Consider the following 19,248-nt stretch of genomic DNA (forward strand, 5'->3'; position numbering starts at 1 on the left):
GGAGGAATCAGAAATGGGAACTGTTTCATAAGTCCTTTACTTTACCTGATGCCTTCAGCAGGGACTTACACAATCTAAATGTTTTAACACCTAGGAAAGTACAATTGCAGCTCAGATGTAAACCCTCCCTCGTCAGAGGCTCTGGGTGGGCCGGGCCTGTCCCCTCTGTGGAGCTGTGGGTCTGCAGCCCGGGGTGGCTGGCCTTCCGTCAGGGCAGGTGGCCCCGGCCGCTGGATGGATGGACGGACAGACAGAAGCCCAGGCCAGCCCAAAGGCGTGCTCCCCAAGCAGGACCGCCCGTGTCCGGCCCTCCATGCTCTGTCTGCGTGAGCTTCCAAAATAAAGCTTGCAACGTTCGCTGCCTCCTGGTCAGCAGCATCGATGGTCTGGCGGTCTGGCAGGGCAGTGAGGGGCCCGCGGCGGCTTCCCTCCTCAAGAGCTGATGCGGGCGGGGTGCCCCGTTCCAGGAGCCTCAGGCGAGCGCCCCGCACACCTCCTACCCGTGACCCCGGCTCCCAAGGACTGAGTGAGCTGCCCAGCAGTTCCCAGCTGAGGAGGAGCTGGCGCCCGGTCCTGAAGACGGGGGAGGGCGGCCTGGCCACAGGCGTGGGGCTGGACAGTCCCTGTGGAGCCCAGGTCCCGCGGACAGTCACAGGCCTCAGAGGAGTCCCAGTGGGCCTCCAGCGGGGGAGGCGCCACCATGTGTGTGGACCTGTGGGCCCGGGCCCAGCAGCAGAGATGGGAAGAGCCACAGTACCTTCTGGAAGCGAGAGCTGGCTGCATTCGCTGCCATGAGGCTTCGGGTGAGGAGAGACGGGACAGAAGTGGGCACGGAGCCTGGCGGGGGGCAGTCGTGCTGACCCGGCAGCTCAGGGCTGAGAGTGGGCGAGGGCTGCAGGGAGGCTGTGGGCCTCCCAGTGAGAGCAGACGTGGTCCTGGGAGGTGGCTGTCCTGAGCGTCTGTGGTGCTTCTGGAAGCTGAGGGCCATGTTCAGGGGGAGGGCTGCAGGGGGCGACGTGGGAAGGACGGGCTCTGCGGCTCCTCAGCTGGGAGAGGACCCCCTGCGCAGGGCACCAGTCAGTGTGAGCACAAGGCCGGGTCCCAGGGTAGGGCCCCCGCTCAGCCCCAGACAAGACAGTGGGAGCCCCCTGTCCTGACAGCAGAGGGAGCAGCCCTGGGGCTGGGTAGGCCCAGTGAACCCAAGCAAGAGGAGAAAAGGTTTTTGAACGGAACATCGAGGCTGTACCCCCCGAGTCAGAAGGTCTGGTCTGAGGTCCCAGGTGACCACTGGCTGGAGGACCACACCAAGTGGACCGGCCACCCTGAGGTGACTGGCGGGGGCACGGGGATCAGAAGACGGCCCTTCCTCCCCGGAAGCCCGAGATGGCAGACAGGGCCGGGCCAAGCCACCTGCCCAGGGAGGGAGCCAGGAGAGGACTCGGGCAGCAGCCAGAGCTTTATTGAAGGGCGGACAGTCGGCTCCGCGCACCCAGCCCCGAGTCCCTACCGGATCCAGCACAGCGGCCGGCTGCTACCACGAGCTGAAATCCCCAAAGCCGCGGCTGGGCTTCTTCTTGGCCACAGGGACAGCTGCGCTGGTGGACGGCTCCTCCTCTGCTACCCGCTTCCTGGGGGGCACAGTGAACACGAGCTGCCGTGTGCCCGTGGGCCCCCAGCGAGGAGCCCCTGCACGTCACAGGGCCGCACAGGTCCCGACTCCCCAGCTCCCTCCCAGTTGACAGCGCAGTCCTGGAGCCTCCGTCTGACCCCCACTGACAGGCTCTGACCCCAGGACGCGGGGCGTGGGCACTGGGGAAACTCACGTGACTGCCGGGCTGATGTACTTGCCCACCCCCTGGCGGTACGTCTGGGGGCCCTGGCTCCCCTGCGGGGACTGGCTACTCTTGGCCGTGCTCTCGGGGGCCGCTGCCTCCAGCTGCGTCTTCCTGCGCTCCTCGGCGATCTGTGGGGGCCGGGCGGAGGCGGGCTCGAGTGCTGGCCCAGGCGGGGCTCCGGGGACAGAACCGGGCCGGCCGCGGGCACAGCCGTCCCCCCAGGCCTCTCCTCACCTGAGCATCGGCCTCTTCGTAGGGGTCCACGAACACGATGGTAGAATCAATCCGGATCTCCTCCTGGCGGGGAGGTGGGCATGAGCAGGCCCCCCACCTGCCGCCGCCCACCCAGCTCCAAGCCCAAGGGGAGGGCCCTCTGCTCTGAGGCACATACCTTAGGGCGGTCAGTTTTGGGGTCACTCTCCACGTTCTCCATGGCCGTCAGTGTGTCAAAGCCCCCAACAACCCTGCAGCAGGGCAACGGGGCACCTGAGAACGTGCCCGGCACGAGCACCCCTGAACGCGAGGCACCCCTGCAGACTGGGGCACAGACTGTGAGCAGGTGGGCCGGCTGCCAGCACAGACTGACGGGACCCAACCACACACACGTCTGCAGAGGACTCGGCGCTAAGGGTGAACACCGAGTCCTGGACAAAAGGTGGAGAGACAGGACATGGCCCAGCTTTGAGCTTTGGGACTGCAAAGGGAGAGCCTGCGGGGGGCAGGTCTTGGGTCTAAGGGTCACCCCTGCAACCTGCGCACAGACCGGACAAGGGGGCACAGGCCTGGCCTGGGGGAGGCGGCCACCCACCCCCAACACAGACCCTGCCCAGAGCCTTACCGCCCGAAGATGGTGTGCTTCTTGTCCAGGTAAGCGCAGGAGCGGAAGGTGATGAAGCTGGGGAAGGACGGGGTGGTCAGGGAGAGCCCATGCCTCCCTACCCGCCTGCCTCAGTGCCCCCAGGCCAAGCTCCCACATGGGCCAGTGCACTGTCCACAGTCTCAGCTGGGACAGACACACGGACACGGCAGAGAGGCTGACCCCTCAGGGTTGCACCCACAGCCTACAGGAGGAAAACACACGACCCCAGGGACAGATGTCCCAGGAACACACAAACTCCGAAACCTCGCCTGGAAAAGCAGGCCCGGGAGCCGAATCAGGTGACAACGCTGCTCACCGGCCCCGCACAGCCCATCCGGAGGGACCCGAGTCCACCCACCCCTCAAGCTGAGAACACAAGTGTCCACAAAGCCTTGACTCTCTCAGATAAGGACCCGGATAGACGCCACTCGGCAACTGCGCCCCCCATGACCTAGATGGACCCGGTAGTTTCCTCTACGTGAGCGACCACCACCCCAGAATGAGGAAAGAGAAGCTCCATTTCCAAGCTGTCCCAAACCACAAAACCCTCCAGGAGCAGCTGTCCGCAGGAAGGCAGGGCACCCGTGGGCAGGAACTGTGAAGTCACATTAAAAAGATACAAGACGTCCTTGGAAAGCCGAGGCACGTCCCCACCTGGAGGCTCTCACGCTGCCTGATCCTCTAAAACACGCCACACGGCTCCGACTGGAATCATGTCCATGTCGGAGGATAAGCAACTCAGCAAAGCAGACAGGAAACAGCACGGGGACCGCCCTCGGGGAACGCTGTAGGCCCCACAGACGCTGGCGTCGAGGGTGGCCCGAAGGCCCTCCTCGTGGTCGGCGGGAGGTCCCTCTTCTGTGGGCCGCTCCCCAGGGGCCCCGCTGAGGTAGGTCCAGGGAAAACCACTGGGACAAGTCCCCCGGGTTTGGTCGCCACCCTTCCTTCTGGCCTGAGACCCTGAGTTCTGCACACTCTTCTACGTTTAGACGAGAATAACCAAACCCGCCCACTGGATGAGGCCTGGCCTGCTCCACTGGTGCCTAAGACGGCCAGGGGCCAACAAGCCATGCCAGGCCGATGGGCATCCTCACCGTCGGGCAGCAGCAAGGCCCTGTTCACCCATGGAGGGGCGGCTCAGAGACACCAGACCACTCAGACACGCCCTGTGCCCCCATGGCTTCCCAGACACGCACGAAGGCACAACCGGGACCCTGCACAAGAGGCGGACTCCACTGCAGGCCCAAGCGCACACCCCACCTCCCCGCGGACTGTAACACCTGCCGGAAGCAGCTAGGAGGCAGCTAAGCAGTCAGCGTGTTTAAACTCCTCCTTCCCAGGGACTGCCGTGGGGAGGCAGCGGGGGAGGCTGTGGTGCAGCCTCCTGCAGCAGCCCCGGGTGCCCCCGCCTCCTGCTAACAAGGTCAGCCTTCAGCAGGCAGCACCTGAGCGTGGGGCGGCCTCCTGGCTCGACGGACGTAGGTGGGCATGACCTTGGGCAAGGCCGACAGCCCGCGGAGTCCGCCACCTGCCCACTGCCCCCATCAACTCACAATTGCGACTTGTTGGTGTTGGGTCCCGAGTTGGCCATGCTGAGCACCCCGCGGCCCGTGTGCGAGAGGTTGGGCCGGAACTCGTCTCTGAAGGGCTTCCCCCAGCATGACTCCCCGCCTGGAAGAGAGGCCAGGGCAGCAGGATGACCGTGACCCAGGTAGCCCAGAAACCTCGCTGCCCCAGGGCCCCCACCCTCAGCTGCCCAGGAGCCCCAGCTGCCCGGGAGCCCCAGCCACAGGCCCTCAGGGTAAACTCCACATGAGAGACGGTGGGCTGGCCCAAGCGGCCAGCAGGCTGGGGGGCTTTGGAGGAGCAGCCCCCGGGGCAGAGCCCACCCCTGTCCCTGGGCCCCTAGGTCTGCTGCCAGGCGGGGGCCCCGGGGGCCCAAGGAGGCCTCACCACCAGCGCAGAGCGAGGAAACGGGGCTGGAGGCCGTAGGCCGTGGGTCTGGGGCCCCACGCCCTCCCCTCACGGCCCTCGGTGCAGCTGGCGCCCCAGGGGCCCAGCGCCAACACCCACCTGTGCCGGTGCCTGTTGGGTCGCCTCCCTGGATCTGCGGGAAGAGCACGCCAGTGAGGAGCCCCGCCGTGAGCCCCCAGCTTCTGCTGGGGACGATGGGATCTCCCCCACAAGCTCGATGTGGCCAGCTGGGCTGGGCCCGAGAAGGCCCCCAGGCACCAGGGCTCAGCACCTGCGTGGGGAGGACTCCGCACCCGGGCGGGGCAGCCGGCGCCGGCACTCACCACGAAGTTGCGGATGGACCGGTGGAAGACGGTGCCGTCGTAGTATCGCTTCTTGCAGAGCCTGATAAAGTTCTCACAGGTTTTTGGCGTCTGAAACAGGCCAAGGGCCCTGACGAGTCACACGGCGGCCTCGGCGGGGGGAAGGGCTCCCGGGGCCCGCAGACGGGCCTCGGCCAGTGCACGTGGCGAGCCCGGCCACCCCGCGGCCGCGCTGGGCTCCCAGGGGGGCACCCACGCACCAGGTCGCAGTGCAGCTCCAGGTTGAGGTCGCCCAGGCTGGTGTGCAGCCGCACGTAGCCCTTCTTCTTCACGAACTGGTAGCGCAGCTCGTCCTCGTCGATGGCCGCTACGAGGAGACGCCTGAGCTGCCCGCCTGTCCGGGCTTGGGGACCCAGGGGAAAGGCGGGCACCGGGGGCCGACAAGGGGAGAGGAGGAGGGGGCTGGGGGACGGTGGGCCCTGACCAGCCAAGACCAGCAGAGGGGAGGGCGCTGGGGCCTGGGCGGGGCGGCCCCTCAGGGGAGCCTCCAAATGGACGCCCCCCACCCAGACACAAGCCCACTTTCGAAAGGGCCTGTCCCCGCCTGACCACTGGCGAGCTGCTGGCAAGCCCACAGAGCCAAGGTAGGCAGGGGGGACACCTGTGCTCGGCCGCCACAGACAAGGAGTGGGGCCAGGTGCTACCTGCTTCGTGTGTGGTCTCGGGAACCATGGCAGTGGACGTGAAGGAGGCGCTGACCCTCCCGGTGGAGTAGTGGGCCTGCGGGGAAACCGCACCGGTGCTCAGCACGGGGGCCGCCCCTCTACCCCGGGCCTGCCTTTCACCTCCCTCCACCACCCCCAGATGCCAGGGGCTCTCCTGGGCGAACAGTACGCCCACCCACGCTGGCCTCTCCTGCAGGGCCCAGGGAGAGCCTGGCCGCGACCCTTGGCTTCAACTGCGCCGAAGGCCTGGCTGCCAAGCCTCGTGTTAGGTGAAACCTGGAAGAGCGCGCCAGGCAGCGCGGGCGCCTCTAGGGTTCAGAGCACTAGGCACTCGAGCGCCCTTTTAAAGGTTTCAAGTTCCTACAGGAAAAAATCATCCACGATAAAACGTTTTTTTCCTTCTAAACACACAAAGAGATTTCTTCCAATCAGAAGAAAATGCATCAAAACACTAAGAGCTGCTGTGTTAGAGAAAATCATGAACAACACACCCTTGTCTTTAGCACACCTGCCTTCCTGTCCGGCTGTGTAAAGGGGGTCTCCCCGCCCCAGTGCCCCAGGCCCCGCCTGGTAGGGGCAGGGGCGGCTGAGGGCCCAACAGGCCAGGGCACGAGTCGCAGTGCCCGCACGGCCGACGGGGACCCAGGGCCAAGCACAAGGACGGGGGTGGGACATGCAGGTGAGGCCAGCGGCAGGCACCCCGGGACCACCTGCCCCCCTTCCCCGGCAGCTCGGCACCCCGGGGTCACTCTGGCTCTGAGTGGCCAGCTCCGCAGGGCCATGCCTGCCCACACCCCAGCTGCTCTGTGGTGAGGAACCACGGAGGCTGCCGGCAGCCCCCCCAGCACCGCACCCCAGGAGTGCGGCCAGGCAGGGCAGCGCCCCCACTCACGGCGTTCAGCTTGTCCACCTTCGCCTTCTCGGGGACCCTCATGGTGGCCGCCAGCACCTCGTCCCCTTTGAACTCCTTGTAGAGTTCCTGCAGCGTCTCCCGCGTCTCCGTGTTCGTGTTTTTCAAATAGTAAGACGGGTCCTGCTTGGCCTTCTCTTCATCTAGAGACGGCACGGTGGTCCTGAGCAGCCGAGGCCCAGTGCCGTCCCCAGACGCCGTGAGGGCACAGCGGGCCAGAGCCACTGAGAGCCCGGCCGGGCACGAGGCCAGGGCAACCAGCGCCTCCGTCCATCACAGCCTCCGGGTCACGACAGCCCCGGGAAGCCCGTGGAGAGAGCGGGGGCTAGGCCGTCGCCCCAGCCAGACCCCGGGGTCACAGCCCCATGTCACACTGCCACCCCTCCTGGGGCCCTCCTGCCCCCCGGCGGCCATCACACACGGCCTGGCCCAGCCCTGCAGTGAGAAACGGACCATCTCTGAGGGGCATGGAGAGGGCGACCCAGGCCCCAGGGACGCAGGAGAGGAAGCAGCCCTGCGGGGCCTGTGGCCACGTCCTGATGGCCCAGCTGGTCCCCACACACCAAGGCCCCGGGGCCCTGCTGATCCAGCCCAGGACGGCACGGCAGCTCAAGACACACAAGGCCTGTGCAGAGCAGGCTGGGACCCCCTGACTCTGCCGAGGGGTGGGGAGCATCCCCCAGGGGTGCTGGCTCTGCTCCCCAAGCCCCTCGCCCCTGGGTAGCCAGGCTGTACGTACCTGGGTCAATTATTTTCATGTTATTCTTAACGTGAAAGAAATTGGAAACGTTGAATTTGTCCAAGTTCGTGGGGTCCTATGGCACAAAGAATGTGTCTGGCAGTGAACCCGGCATGTCCTGGGCCACACAGCTGCTGGGCAGGAGGAGGCAGGGGCCGGGCAGGGGCCTGGGCTTGGGGAGAGGCCGGGGGTCGGCAGGGGCGGGTGGAGACGGGGCTGCAAACCCCTCCCCAGCTGCACACCTGCCCGCTCACAGCCAAGCACGCCCCCAGCCGTCAGCACAGGACACAGGATGCCTCCCAACACCTCCCACCGGCCACCCCCTACAGTCAGCTGCCAGGCGGACCCCACAGTTTGCCCGGAGCCAGAGGGCCCACCCCGGGGGAGGGCCGTGCACTGGCCTCAGGTCATAACAGGACGAGCCACAGGAGGACCAGGCCCCCTGATTTTCTGCGTCCGTGACTCTCATGAGCCCACTCGGGGCTCTCGGGACACCGACAGGCGTGCTCTAGGCTCGCCCTGGGTCCTGGGCACCTGCCCCAGCCCTCAGGCTTGAAAAGGGACAGCCTCGACTTGGAGACGCTCTGGGGGCAGAGATGAGTTGGGGGCAGCCCCCGCAGGGAGCCAGGAGCCCCAGACTGCGGCGGCAGCCTGTACAGAGGCCTGGGGTGACCCATGGCTGGGAGCGGCTCTGCCAGGCTGCACAGGCAGGGAGCCAGGAGGGTGATCACCTGCAGGGTGATGATGTCCTGTCGGCAGAAGGGCTCGTCCGTCAGCAGGTCTCGGAAGTTCTTGGCCTTGATATTCAGCTGCTCCACCGCCTACAGCCAGGAGGAAGGCCACGGTCACAGTGCCTCCCCGCAGCCTGCAGCCCAGAGCCCACCCGGGAGCACAGAAGGGCAAAGGAGGGGACCAGAGTGTGCCTTCAGGAGGGCGGGCCCTTCCTAGGCCCCAGGTGGGTCCCTGCTATCTTGCTCCCAACCAGCCGCCCATCTCCACCCAATCCCAACCCATGACCCCAGAGCCCCAAGGGGCCAAGCTCCAGGGGTGGGCGTGAAAACCCACAGGCTGCAGGCCCAGAGCAGGAACGCCAGCCCTACGTGCCCCAGGCAGGGCCTGGAGCTGGGCTCCCTCCAAGGTCTTTGCAGGCCTGCAGGGCCTGGGAACTAGGACCCGCTCAGTGGGTAGAGCTGCCTGGTCCAGGCCTGGAGGCCATAGGCAGGCCACCATCCCTTGCTTGATCGGTGGTTCTTAGCCCGGGACCTCCGGGGACTCAGGCCCACCCCCCCCCCAGTGCCCCCACCAGGGCCCGTGACGACTCGCCTCGTGGGCGTAGACGTTGCCGGTGGTCCTGATGGCCACGATGTGGCTGCTGTTGGTGAACACGGTGAAGAGCACCGGGCAGTGGTACTTCCCTGGTGAGAGGGCGCAGGGGCGGGGCAGGGTCAGGGAGGGTGCAGGGGTGGAGCGGGGTCAGGGAGGGCACAGGGGTGGGGTGGGGGTGTGGGGTCAGAGAAAGGGAGCAGGAACCCCGTGGCAGCAGGCCTGGGGGGGCCTCCCCAGGGGCTGCCCAGGCCCCTCCTTCGAGAGCAGGAACTCCACCCCGTGCAGGACGGCCCTGGCGTCAGCCCCAGCCCACCCAGCCACCCTCTGCCCTGGGGACCAGCCTGTTTCCCCACCTGCCTGCTGCCCCTTCGACCAGTCAGCCCCGCACACCCCACCACAGCCCCTCTCAGACCCTGCCCCGTCCTGACCCTCCGGCGCCCCTCCCTGCCCCGCTGCCCCCCAACCCCAGGGGAGCCTGTGCAGGTCAGTCTCCACAGGACGCTGCAGCAAGGGGGACACGTAGAGATGAGAGATCTGGAGTTGTATGAACTCTAAGAACCCTGACCTCAAAACTGCAAAAAATAATTACAATGGCATTCTGGAAACTGGACCACTGGCTGGATATCTGACACTAAAAAATTCACATTAACTTTCTAGGTACGACGAGAGTGGGCTCATTTCTTACGTCCCTAGCTTTTAGAGACACACTCAAATATGTAAGCGTGAACTGGCACGAAGGCACTGACACAGCGGAGCGGGAGCACAGATAAACTGACGCCCGACAGCGGCTGGAGGGAAGCTGGGGCTGGAGACGGGCGGCACACAAACTCGACTCTCTCGACCCTGAAATCATCAGGTAAGACACAAGGCAAGAGGGCGCTCTCTAGATCAAGAGTGGTAAAAGATTTAAAAAGGCACAGTTGAGGGGGATTTCCTGGGGGTCCATTGGCTAAAACTCTGCGCTCCCAATGCAAGTTCAATCCCTGGTCCGGGAACTAGATGCCACGTGCTCCAACTAAGACACGGCACAGCCAAATAAGTAATTAAAAAAAAAACAAGTTGGGTCAGATCTTTCTTGCTCGAATCTCTGAGCCCTCCAGTGACTGTCCAGAGCCCGAGACACTGCTGGGCTCCCTGCCTCAGCTGGCCCCAGACCACAGCCCCCGCCCCTGCTCCACTCACACCGTGCAAGTAACAGCGGACCCCGTGCCGCAGGGCCTGTCCCGCCTGGGCCTCTGCCTGGAGCGCTCTCCCCACAGGCCCCCTCATGTCTCACCTGTCTGCAGACTCCCTCTCGAACCCCATCAGCCGGCCCCCGGACCCTCTCCCTTGGCCCACTTCACCTCTGACCCCATGACAGGGCGCGTCTGACCCACTGCAGTGACCTCATTTCCAAAGCCCCCTCCCTCTCATCTCAACAGAGGCCTGGCCCGTGCCGTCTGCATGCGGCAGGCAGGCACTCAGTGAACGCTTGTGAAGGAGCCACTCTCAGAGCAGGGAGCTCCCCGGCACCCACAGACTGTCCAGGCCGCCAAGGCCGGCTGGCTCCTCACTGCCGTCTGCACCTGCTGGGGGCTGGCCGGCCTCCACGCATCCCCAGAACCCACCCGCCAGCAAACCCTGACCCTGCTCTCCACCAGGGCACCTGCACACGCCCCAGCCCATAACAAACTGAGAACAAGGTCAGTGCTCATGGAGGCTGCCTCAACACAGCGTCCACCAAGCAACAGTGGAGGGCACGCAGGGGTGCAGAGCAGGACCCAGCACTGGGCTGGGGCGGACAACCAATGCTGAGCTGAGTGGAGAGAGCCCGAGAGCCCCCGCCCCCCAGCCCAGCCACCCACCTGCCGCAGCCTGAGCAGCTCCATCTCTAGTGATACCTGGACCAGAGCCACAGCCGGGCAGGGCCTGTGCCCCCAGGGCCCAGCTCAGCCCACAATGCCCAAGTGCCCCACAGTGAGGGCTCATCCCCTCAACTGTGCCTTTTTAAATATTTTACTACTCTTCATCTAGAGAGCACCCTCTTGGCCTTGTATCTTAGTTGATGATTTCAAGGTCGAGAGTCGAGTTTGTGGGCCGCCCATCTCCAGCTCCAGCTCCAGCTCCAGCTTCCCTCCGGCCGCTGTCGGGCGTCTGAGTTTATCTGTTCCCAGCTTTAAACTACCTGTGCCTCTAGGAAGACAGCATCACGTTTTTAAGAAATGGAAAGGAAGTGTCCAGCCTGCTCAAAAGGTGAGAACTTGGTGAGAGGTGGGGCCGCGGGTCCCTCGGGCCACTCCTCGAGCCGTCTGGAAAGGATTACTCACCTTCACTGTTCTTCGCAAAGTTCAACTTGATCAGGGACCTCCCATCCAGTTTCTGGAAGAAACGGAATTAATAAAAATAAACAAGCAGCTAGCGTGAAGTGGTGCCAAGGCCACCAGGCCGGTGCGGCAGGCAGCAGCTCTCTCCGCCTTAACTCCCATCCAGAAGGCCAAGGCCCCCTCGGGGCAGGTGTGCCCAGCCCGTCCGCCCCACCTCGCCCGCCCTGGGTCTCCACGGTACTGGCGCTGCTCCCCGACAACCCCAGGCCCCTGTCCTCCTCTGGGGTAGCACCCTGGCCCCTGGTCCTGCTCCGCAACAGAGCCGGCCCCGCACCGCAGCACTAACACCCTGCTGCGAGTGAACCGCAGACGTGCCACGAGGGAACGGAGAGCAGCCGGCGCAGCGGAACTGGGCCCAGGCCTGTGACAGTGTGCAGGGCTGCAGCGGGAGGGACCGTTCCCCGTTCTCTCCCGCATGGCACACATGGCGCGTCAGCAGTGGGAGAGCGTCCACAGAGCCCGTGAGGAGCATCACCCAGTGGGGTGGGACGCCTAGCACCTCTGAGGGTCTGGGACCCGAATCCCCTTCACGCCCACCAGCAGCAGCCTGGAAGGCTTCGACTCCTCCAGGGCAGCGTGCCAGGAGCTGCCAGGCCGAAAACACAGCCCCAGGGCCAGCAGGCTGGGGGCTGCTGCACGTGCGCCTGGCCAGCGTTGGTAACAGCAGGATGCCAAAGCCCGCAGTGCCCCCGCAGGAGGGTGCCACTGTGTGATCCACACATGGGCACGTGGGGGGCATACTCCACGGAGGACAGGTGTGGGGAAGAGGGGCCGCGCGCACGTGTGTGACACCAGAGCGTTCGCCGACCTCACCAAAGCTCCTGCATGGCCACCTACCTCTCCGTTGCTGGGGTTGGTCCCATACTTCTTAAGCCAAGGAACGATGTTCCTGAAGGAAGAGACAAAGTGCGTCAGACGGCGACGGGCCAGAGCTGGGGGCTGGGATGGGGGGCGGCTGCCCGGGGAGCTGGGGGCCGCTCTGCCCTCTCTCCGCCTCATCTCGGGAGCAAGAGTGTTTCTGGCTACACAGGCATCGCTGGCCTCTCGGGGGTTTACTGCAGTTGTGCACAAACGTGGATAAACAACACTAACGGCAAGACCTACACACGTGTGGCCACAGCTCTACAAGGAAGCGCTGGGCCAGCCTCAAGAACCACACTTCCACGAAGTTCTGAACGACAGGGGCAGAGAGCTGCCGCTGTGACTGTGAGGAATGGATCTGGGACCGCCCTCGCAGTGTGGCCTCTACCAGGTTCCCACAGACACCTCCCAGGCAGAAGGGCTCCAGCCTGACAGCGCCCGTCTCCCCTTCACTCTGCAGCGCTTTCCACGTTTTCTGAAGCGAGACTGAGTCAAGGGGAACGACAGAAGCCTGCTTCCGTTGGAACACGGACGGGGCACGAGGCTTCCGAGGGCAGCACCGGAAAGGCAGGCGTCTCGCCACAGCTCTGCCTTCATGACGTGAAAGCTACATGCTCTCCAACGTTCCAGCAGCCGGGAGTGTGAATCAGAACGCTGGGGGCCCCCAGCTGAGGCCAGAGCGGTGCTGCCCCTCCCGTCCCCGAGAGGCCCACCCAGGCCCTGCCTGCAGCCCACACCCTCCCGCTGCCCCGTCTCGGGCGGGTGCCAGCAACCTCACCACATCCGTCAGCTTAGAAGCCAAGGGAAAACTCACAGCAAGTCGAAGACGACACCTTCCGGGGTGCACACCGGGTAGGCGAAGGGCTGCAGAGAGAGACTGAGGGGCGGGAGTCACTCCTGGGTGCCGCCCCCTCCCCACCCAGAGAGAGACTGAGGGGCAGGAGTCACTCCTGGGCGCCGCCCTCTCCCCACCCAGAGCTGCCGGCGGGGCAGCCGGACGCAGTCGGGGGGCCCGCCCACTCCTCGCTGCGCAGCAGGCACTGCTCCTGCATACTCCAAGGAACAGGCCCATGACGCGGGCCAGGTCTGGTGCCCGGGAAGCTCCGATGCAGGGAGGCGGGGGTCGCAGGGCACCTGCCGCCTTGTGGAGGGCCTGCTCAGGGGCAGCGGCACCCGCAGGTGGAGGCGCCCGGTGCCTGGGGGCTGCCTCTTCTCTGGCCTGGGCTCCCATCGCGAGCCCTCAAGGGCTCTTCCGACCTGGGCTGTTCGTGCCTCTGTCTCCCACGTGTCAGGCGGCGGGGGTCAGACCCTGGGACCTGGAGACCCCACAGCACCAGGCTCGCCTCCCTGGACGCCACCCCAGGGAGCTGCTCCCTGTGGCCCATGGCTCTCCTCCAGCCCCGGGTACCACTTGGGACTGACCAGAGCAGGAGTCAACGACGAGGCAAGCTCCCAACAGCAACAGCGTGAACACACACCTTCTCCCAATGGGGCCTCAAGGGCACGTCTTCCCCCAGAACCCCAGGAGTTACAGAATGGGCAAGACACAGAGCCTCTGGGAGGCTCCGGGAATCAAAGATCCCACAAAACCACTCACAAGACCACACTCCCGGGCAAGACACAGAGCCTCTGGGAGGCTCCGGGAACCAAAGATCCCACAAAACCACTCACAAGGCCACACTCCCAGGAGGCGGACGACAAGGCTGCTGGCGGCGGACAGAACCCCGCCGCCCACGCCGAGGCCGCAGCTGCGTCCTCAGCAAGTGAGGCAGGTGAGGCCCTCTCTCTCCACTGGGGCCTCCCTGCCCCTCCCTGCCCCGTGCCAGCTGGGTGACCAGCCTCACTGCGGTGCTGGGGTCATCAGGAGAGTTTGGCCAGCTCTCAAGGCTCACCCTGACCTGCTGATTCAGAACCCGGTGGGGGCGGGGGTGGCATGCAGTGTAGACACACCTGTGCAGGACAGAGCTGACCACGGCTCGAATGTGGGGAAACGGGCCCAAGGGGCCCCGCAGCCCTGCGCACTCCCTGCAGCCCAGTGGGGAGAAGGCCTGTGATCGACTCTGTAGCAGTGCCCCTCCGTGCCCCCCAGGGCCCTACATTCCCAGCAAAGGGGGTAGGGAGGCCCACGTAGCACGAATATTGCTGCTGCTGCTGCTTAGACTCGGAACCAAAAGGAGAGCATGACAGCCCGGAGCCCAGAGCCAAACCACTTCCTGGATGGGACGCCTGGGCCAGGGAGCTCAGCCCGCCCAGCACGGATTCTCTGGACTGGCGGGTGCCCTGAGGACAGAGCACACCGCCCTGGGAGGTGAGCACCGGGCTAAAGACAACGGCCTGGCTAGAAAGCCACCCAGCTCTCTCCACTGCTGGGTCCTTTCTCTGGCCCCAGGGAAGAGCTGAGCGGAGGACGCAGACAGAAGCCACTCCGGCAACTCTGGGGATCAGATTCACTGTCACACAGGGGAGCACCCCAGAACACTCGTGCGAGACAGGGGAAGCTCTCCCAACTCTTACCTGCAGTGGTCGAAAGGCAGACGACGGAAATTTGTTTGTGGGACATCTGTGTGAGATGAAAACAAAGGTCGGGCAAGATAATTATTCCGTAAAGAATTTCACAAATGTGCTCCAACAAGTCAGCTACATTTTAAGAAAAAGTGCATGTTGGGACTTGGTGGTGCAGCTGCTAAAACTCCATGTCCCCAGTGCAGGGGGATCCGTGTTCCAACTCTGGTCAGAAGCTAGATCCCACGTTCCACAACTAAGACCCAGCAGAGCCAAATGAGTAAGTACATTTTACACAAATACATAAACAAATAAAAATTAAAAGCGCGTGTAAGTCGTAAGAACGAAACCTAACAGCATGGGCTGCAGCCAGCATCCTAGTAACTGTGCGTGGCGACAGATGGCTACTGGGCCTGTTTTGGGTTTTCTGTGCAAAGTAGAGAAGTATCAGATTACTGTGTTGTACACCTGGAAGAAATATAGTATCGTAGCTCCATTATACTTTAATAGGAATAGTAAAGCCTGATTAAAAAAAAGAGAAAGAAAGAAAAGAAAACGTTGACGTAAATTACGTACTGCAAAAACTGCTGTGGTCTAAAACAGACAGAACCAAAACACACCAAGAAGGAGCCTGGAGGAAAGAGCACACCCCACGGGGGGATCCTCCCACGGCACAGTGCAGGCTAACCCCGGCCCGGGCCCCTCCCGGCTCTGCTCTCCCAGCAGGCCTGCCAGTTCCGGGCCGGCAGCGAGCGGGAGGGTGCTCTTCTGACCGCAGCCACGACGGCTGCGGGTGCTGCGTCCTCTGCATTACTAACTGATAGACCAGACACTATTTTAACCTATGTTTAAAAGAAAAAAAATCACCAACATTAAGAAAAAAGGCCTCCCTCGTGGTCCAGTGGTTAAGAATCCACCTGCCAACGCAGGACACACAGGTTCACCCCTGGTCTGGGAAGATGTGACCTGCCGCGGGGCTTCCAAACCCACACCACAACTACCGAGCCCCAGCTCCACAGGAAGAGTCGCCCCCACTCGCAGCAACACAGCCCGTCACAGCCAGAGAGAAAGAAGCCGCCACCAAGCCCGAACACCTCCTCCAGCGCTTAGCGTGCCGCCTCTCCTGTGAGCTGCGTCCCCCGCCCGCCTATGCACTGCAGCGTCCGCCCTCTTGCTAACGTTCACAGGCTCACTCTACAGCGAGGCACCACCCTTTAACTGCGCCACACACCCAAAGGGAACAGGGGGGTTCCACACCTTACCTGGCTTCTTGCCACCATAGAAGTGAGTGTATTCAGCACAAGTGATGTACCTGAAGAGACAGAAGCACTTTCATGAAGACAGAGTCTCTGGAAAGAAACTGATGACCGAGTCACTTGGCTCACTTGGCAAATGCTTATTAAACACCTGCCATGTGTCGGACACACTGTGATAATCACAACAGAACACAGACACGGGCCATACACAAACCCGTGAGCAAACCCAGACGGTCTTCCTGAGCCAACGAACTCAATTTAACAGTAAGATTAACGGTGAGAAGTGGCTGGTCACATGAAGACCCGGGGGGAGAGCTTTCCAGGTAGAGGGACCGTGCATGCCCGGAGGTAGGGGCTGCTGAGGACAGAGACTTGGGGGTGGTCGCATCACCAGGGTCCTCGAGGGCCATGGGAGAACTCTGGATTGGATTCAAGCGGGATGGGAAGGCGCTGGGGGGATTCTGACAGGGCCCTGAGTCCTCAAAGCGTCACTCTGGCTGTGGTGTGCAGAGGGCCAAGCAGGAGGCAGCAGAAACCAATCGAAGAGCAACTACAAAGGTCCAAGACGGAGCAGCAAAATCTCCACCTGAGAGGATGGGGGGACCAGCAAGACACGGTCAGCTCCTGGACGTGCCAGGACTTACTGAGGGACAGGAGCCAGAGGGAGACTCCCAGGCTTCTGACCCCAGCGAAGGAGCCAGGGTGTGACCACTAGGAGGGGAAAACGGGAAGAGCAGGCTCAAGTGCTGACAGTGAACGAGTTCCTCTTTGCTTTTCAATGAAGGGGGTGCAGGTTCCGTGCCTGGTGGAGGAGCTAAGATCCTACATGCCTTGCTGCCAAAAAACCAAACCATCAAACAGAAGCAATACTGGTACAAATTCAATAAAAAGGTTTAAAAAAAAAAAGTCCCTTCCACGAGCAAAAAGTTCCTTCCACAGCAGGGCTCACTCACTGAACTCCACAAGCCCATCAGATCTTCCAGGGGCGGTGTTGTAAGCCAGGCTGGAGCCATCACCCGAGGAGGATGTAAAATACAGAGGAGACGCGGGGAGGAGACCTAGGAGGTCTGGGAAGGGGAGGACCCAGCAGAGGGAACCCAGAGAGCACCCTCTCTGAAGAAACCCGAAAACAGAGAGTGGTGCCCCAGACACCGAGGAAGGGCTTCAGAGGGAGAGAGGTAGTCAGGTGCACCCTAGGAAGCGAGGACGGAGAGCTGACCCCCGGATGGAGCCCCACCGGAGTTGAGGGAGCCCCACAGGAGCAACGGGGGCAGATGCTGACTGAAGTGGGGTCAAAAGGGAAGCGGAAAACCACAGGTCGACACAGATCGTCCTCATCTCGCCATTCAGTTAGCTCAGCCGCACAGCCGTGTCCAACTCTCTGCGACCCCATGGAACGCAGCACGCCAGGCTTCCCTGTCCATCACCAACTCCCGGAGTCCACCCAAACCCATGTCCACTGAGTCGGTGATGCCATCCGACCATCTCATCCTCTGTCGTCCCCTTCTCTTCCTGCCCTCAATCTTTCCCAGCATCAGGGTCTTTTCAGATGAGTCTGCTCTTCGCATCAGGTGGCCAAAGTACTGCAGTTTCAGCCTCAGCATCATCCTTCCAATGAACACCCAGGGCTGATCTCCTTTAGGATGGACTGGTTGGATCTCCTTGCAGTCCAAGGGACCCTCAAGAGTCTTCTCCAACACCACAGTTCAAAAGCATCAATTCTTTGGCGCTCAGCTTTCTTTATAGTCCAACTCTCACATCCATACATGACCACTGGAAAAACCATTGGAGAAGACTCTTGGAAAAGACTCTTGGAGTCCCTTGGACAGAAAGGAGATCCAACCAGTCCATCTAAAGGAAAACAGTCCTGAATATCGTCTGGCTGTTAAGAAAACCAAAGACATTCGACGGCAGCTGGGGGGCCCAAGTGGGTTTAACTGGAAAATGCTGGAGCTCGGGAGCGGATTGGGGGGCGAGGGACGACAACCGCGCCCGAAGAGACCCGCCAGGGAAGAGCTGGCGAGCCTGGGGAGCCGAGGGGACTGGAGCCCGGAGACCCGCGCCTGAGGGGGCGCCCCGCGCGGACGGCGGAGGCTTCCGGGGAAGCGGCGTCTAGAGGGGCTCGGGGGCGGGGAGAACGGGGCCCCGGAGACCCGCGCCTGAGGGGGCGGCCCGCGCGGACGGCGGAGGCTTCCGGGGAAGCGGCGTCTAGAGGAGCTCGGGGGCGGGGCACGGGGAGGATAAGCCCGCTCCCGGCGGTGGCGGCTCAACTCACATCTTGTCCTTCTGGTGCTGTCGCTTCCCCATGGCGACGGCAGGGTCAACGAGCGCAGAAAACGGGGGAAAAACACACCTCAGACCGCGGCGCCTCGGACGAAGTCCGTAAGTACTTCCGGGTGTCGCCAAACCGCCCCGGAAGCAGGCGCTGGGCACGCCGGGAACTGTGGTCCCTGGCTGCCCCCGCCCCCACCCCGAGTGCACGCCCGCCCGGCGCGGGCGCTTCCTGCGCTCTGAGGCTGGGCAGTCTCGGCATCGAAGCCTCGTTGTCTCTGCACCTCTCTGTGCACCACCTACCTGGCCTGCCTACCTGGCCGCAGCTCAACGCCATCCCCTCCCAAACCCGCCTTGGCCTGACCTGGCTTCTCAGGTCTTCCGCTCGGAGCCCCTAAGGCCACCCGGCCTTGGCCCCGTCTCTGCCCCAGGCCGACATCTCCAGATGGACACCCACAATCACTATCCGCCCTCTCACCGCTCACCCGGACCCCACTGCCTGCAGCCCCCTCTCCTGGGCGACCCAGGGGCAGGTGGCCATCAAGCACGAAGGTCCAAAACCCTCGTGATCCCTTCGGCCTCTTCCCTCGGCTGGACCACCACGTTGGGGTGCCCCCGGCCAAGCCTCAGACCTCCCTCTACACTCAAGCACTGGGTGATCTTGCCCGGGCTCGTGGCTTTAAACGCCTGTATCCCTTGACTGCCAACACTAAATGGCCAGCACTCCTGACTCCTGCCCTCTACTTTGGCACCCAGTGAACTCGAATTCAACATGTCTGCTAAAGCAGAATTCTCCTCCTCCCGCTCTAGGGTCCACTCTCCTCAGAGTACCACTATCCAGCCAGTCAGCCCATACAGCTCCATCTCAACTCCCACAAGGGCTTGTCGCCACTTGTAAACCTATACTAACCTATCTGTGTGCTGACTTACCACGCATGCACACAAACACACACTCTCTCTCTGCAGGGTGAGACATAACGTCCCTAAGAGCCAGGACCCCAACTGCTTGTCTGCTATCTCCAGTCACAAGCAAGGTGCGTGCCGCGTGCTGCCGCTTCAGCTGTGCCTCTTTTTCAACCCTATGGACTGTAGCCCGCCAGGCTCCTCTGTCTGGGGGTTCTCCAGACAAGAATACCGGAGTGGGCTGCCATGCCCTCATCTAGGGATCTTCCCAATCCAGGGACGGAACCGGTGTCCCTCACATGTCCTGCATGGACAGGCAGGTTCTTTACCACTGGTGCCACCTGGGGGGCCAAGCAGCATCTACTCTACCGGCCAGCATCATCCCACACTTTGTGAGGACTCACATCTCACATGCAGGTTGA

At 63.1% G+C, this 19,248-nt stretch overlaps 1 protein-coding gene across 2 annotated transcripts; it reads right to left on the minus strand.

The window, feature by feature from the left end:
• Positions 1-21: 21 nt before the first annotated feature.
• On the minus strand, positions 22-18,054 carry PPIL2 (peptidylprolyl isomerase like 2). 2 transcript variants are annotated; one of them, XM_019977722.2, is made up of 21 exons: positions 17,928-18,054; positions 15,659-15,708; positions 14,409-14,454; positions 12,709-12,771; positions 11,871-11,922; positions 10,977-11,028; positions 8,668-8,759; positions 8,076-8,165; positions 7,345-7,420; positions 6,588-6,748; positions 5,675-5,750; positions 5,231-5,337; positions 4,992-5,081; positions 4,768-4,801; positions 4,248-4,365; positions 2,674-2,730; positions 2,227-2,299; positions 2,070-2,132; positions 1,824-1,963; positions 1,508-1,628; positions 22-1,061 (listed from the first exon to the last, which is right to left on the minus strand). In XM_019977722.2, the coding sequence occupies exons 1-20, from the start codon at positions 17,957-17,959 to the stop codon at positions 1,532-1,534; spliced, it is 1,569 nt and encodes a 522-aa protein (XP_019833281.2). In that variant the 5' UTR covers positions 17,960-18,054; the 3' UTR covers positions 22-1,061; positions 1,508-1,531. The 2 variants fall into 2 exon arrangements, with proteins under 2 accessions (XP_019833281.2, XP_019833282.2); XM_019977723.2 differs by lacking the exon at positions 12,709-12,771.
• Between the last annotated feature and the right edge of the window lie 1,194 nt (positions 18,055-19,248).

This window comes from Bos indicus, chromosome 17 (genome assembly GCF_029378745.1).
Source record: "Bos indicus isolate NIAB-ARS_2022 breed Sahiwal x Tharparkar chromosome 17, NIAB-ARS_B.indTharparkar_mat_pri_1.0, whole genome shotgun sequence".
Lineage (NCBI taxonomy): Eukaryota > Metazoa > Chordata > Mammalia > Artiodactyla > Bovidae > Bos > Bos indicus.

Coding starts and splice junctions, on each gene's coding strand:
- PPIL2 (XM_019977722.2), bottom strand. CDS start 17,959: ATGGGGAAGCGACAGCACCAGAAGGACAAGAT. Junction 15,709..17,927: donor CAGCACCAGAAGGACAAGAT/GTGAGTTGAGCC, acceptor CTGTCTCTTCAG/GTACATCACTTGTGCTGAAT. Junction 14,455..15,658: donor CTATGGTGGCAAGAAGCCAG/GTAAGGTGTGGA, acceptor CATCTCACACAG/ATGTCCCACAAACAAATTTC.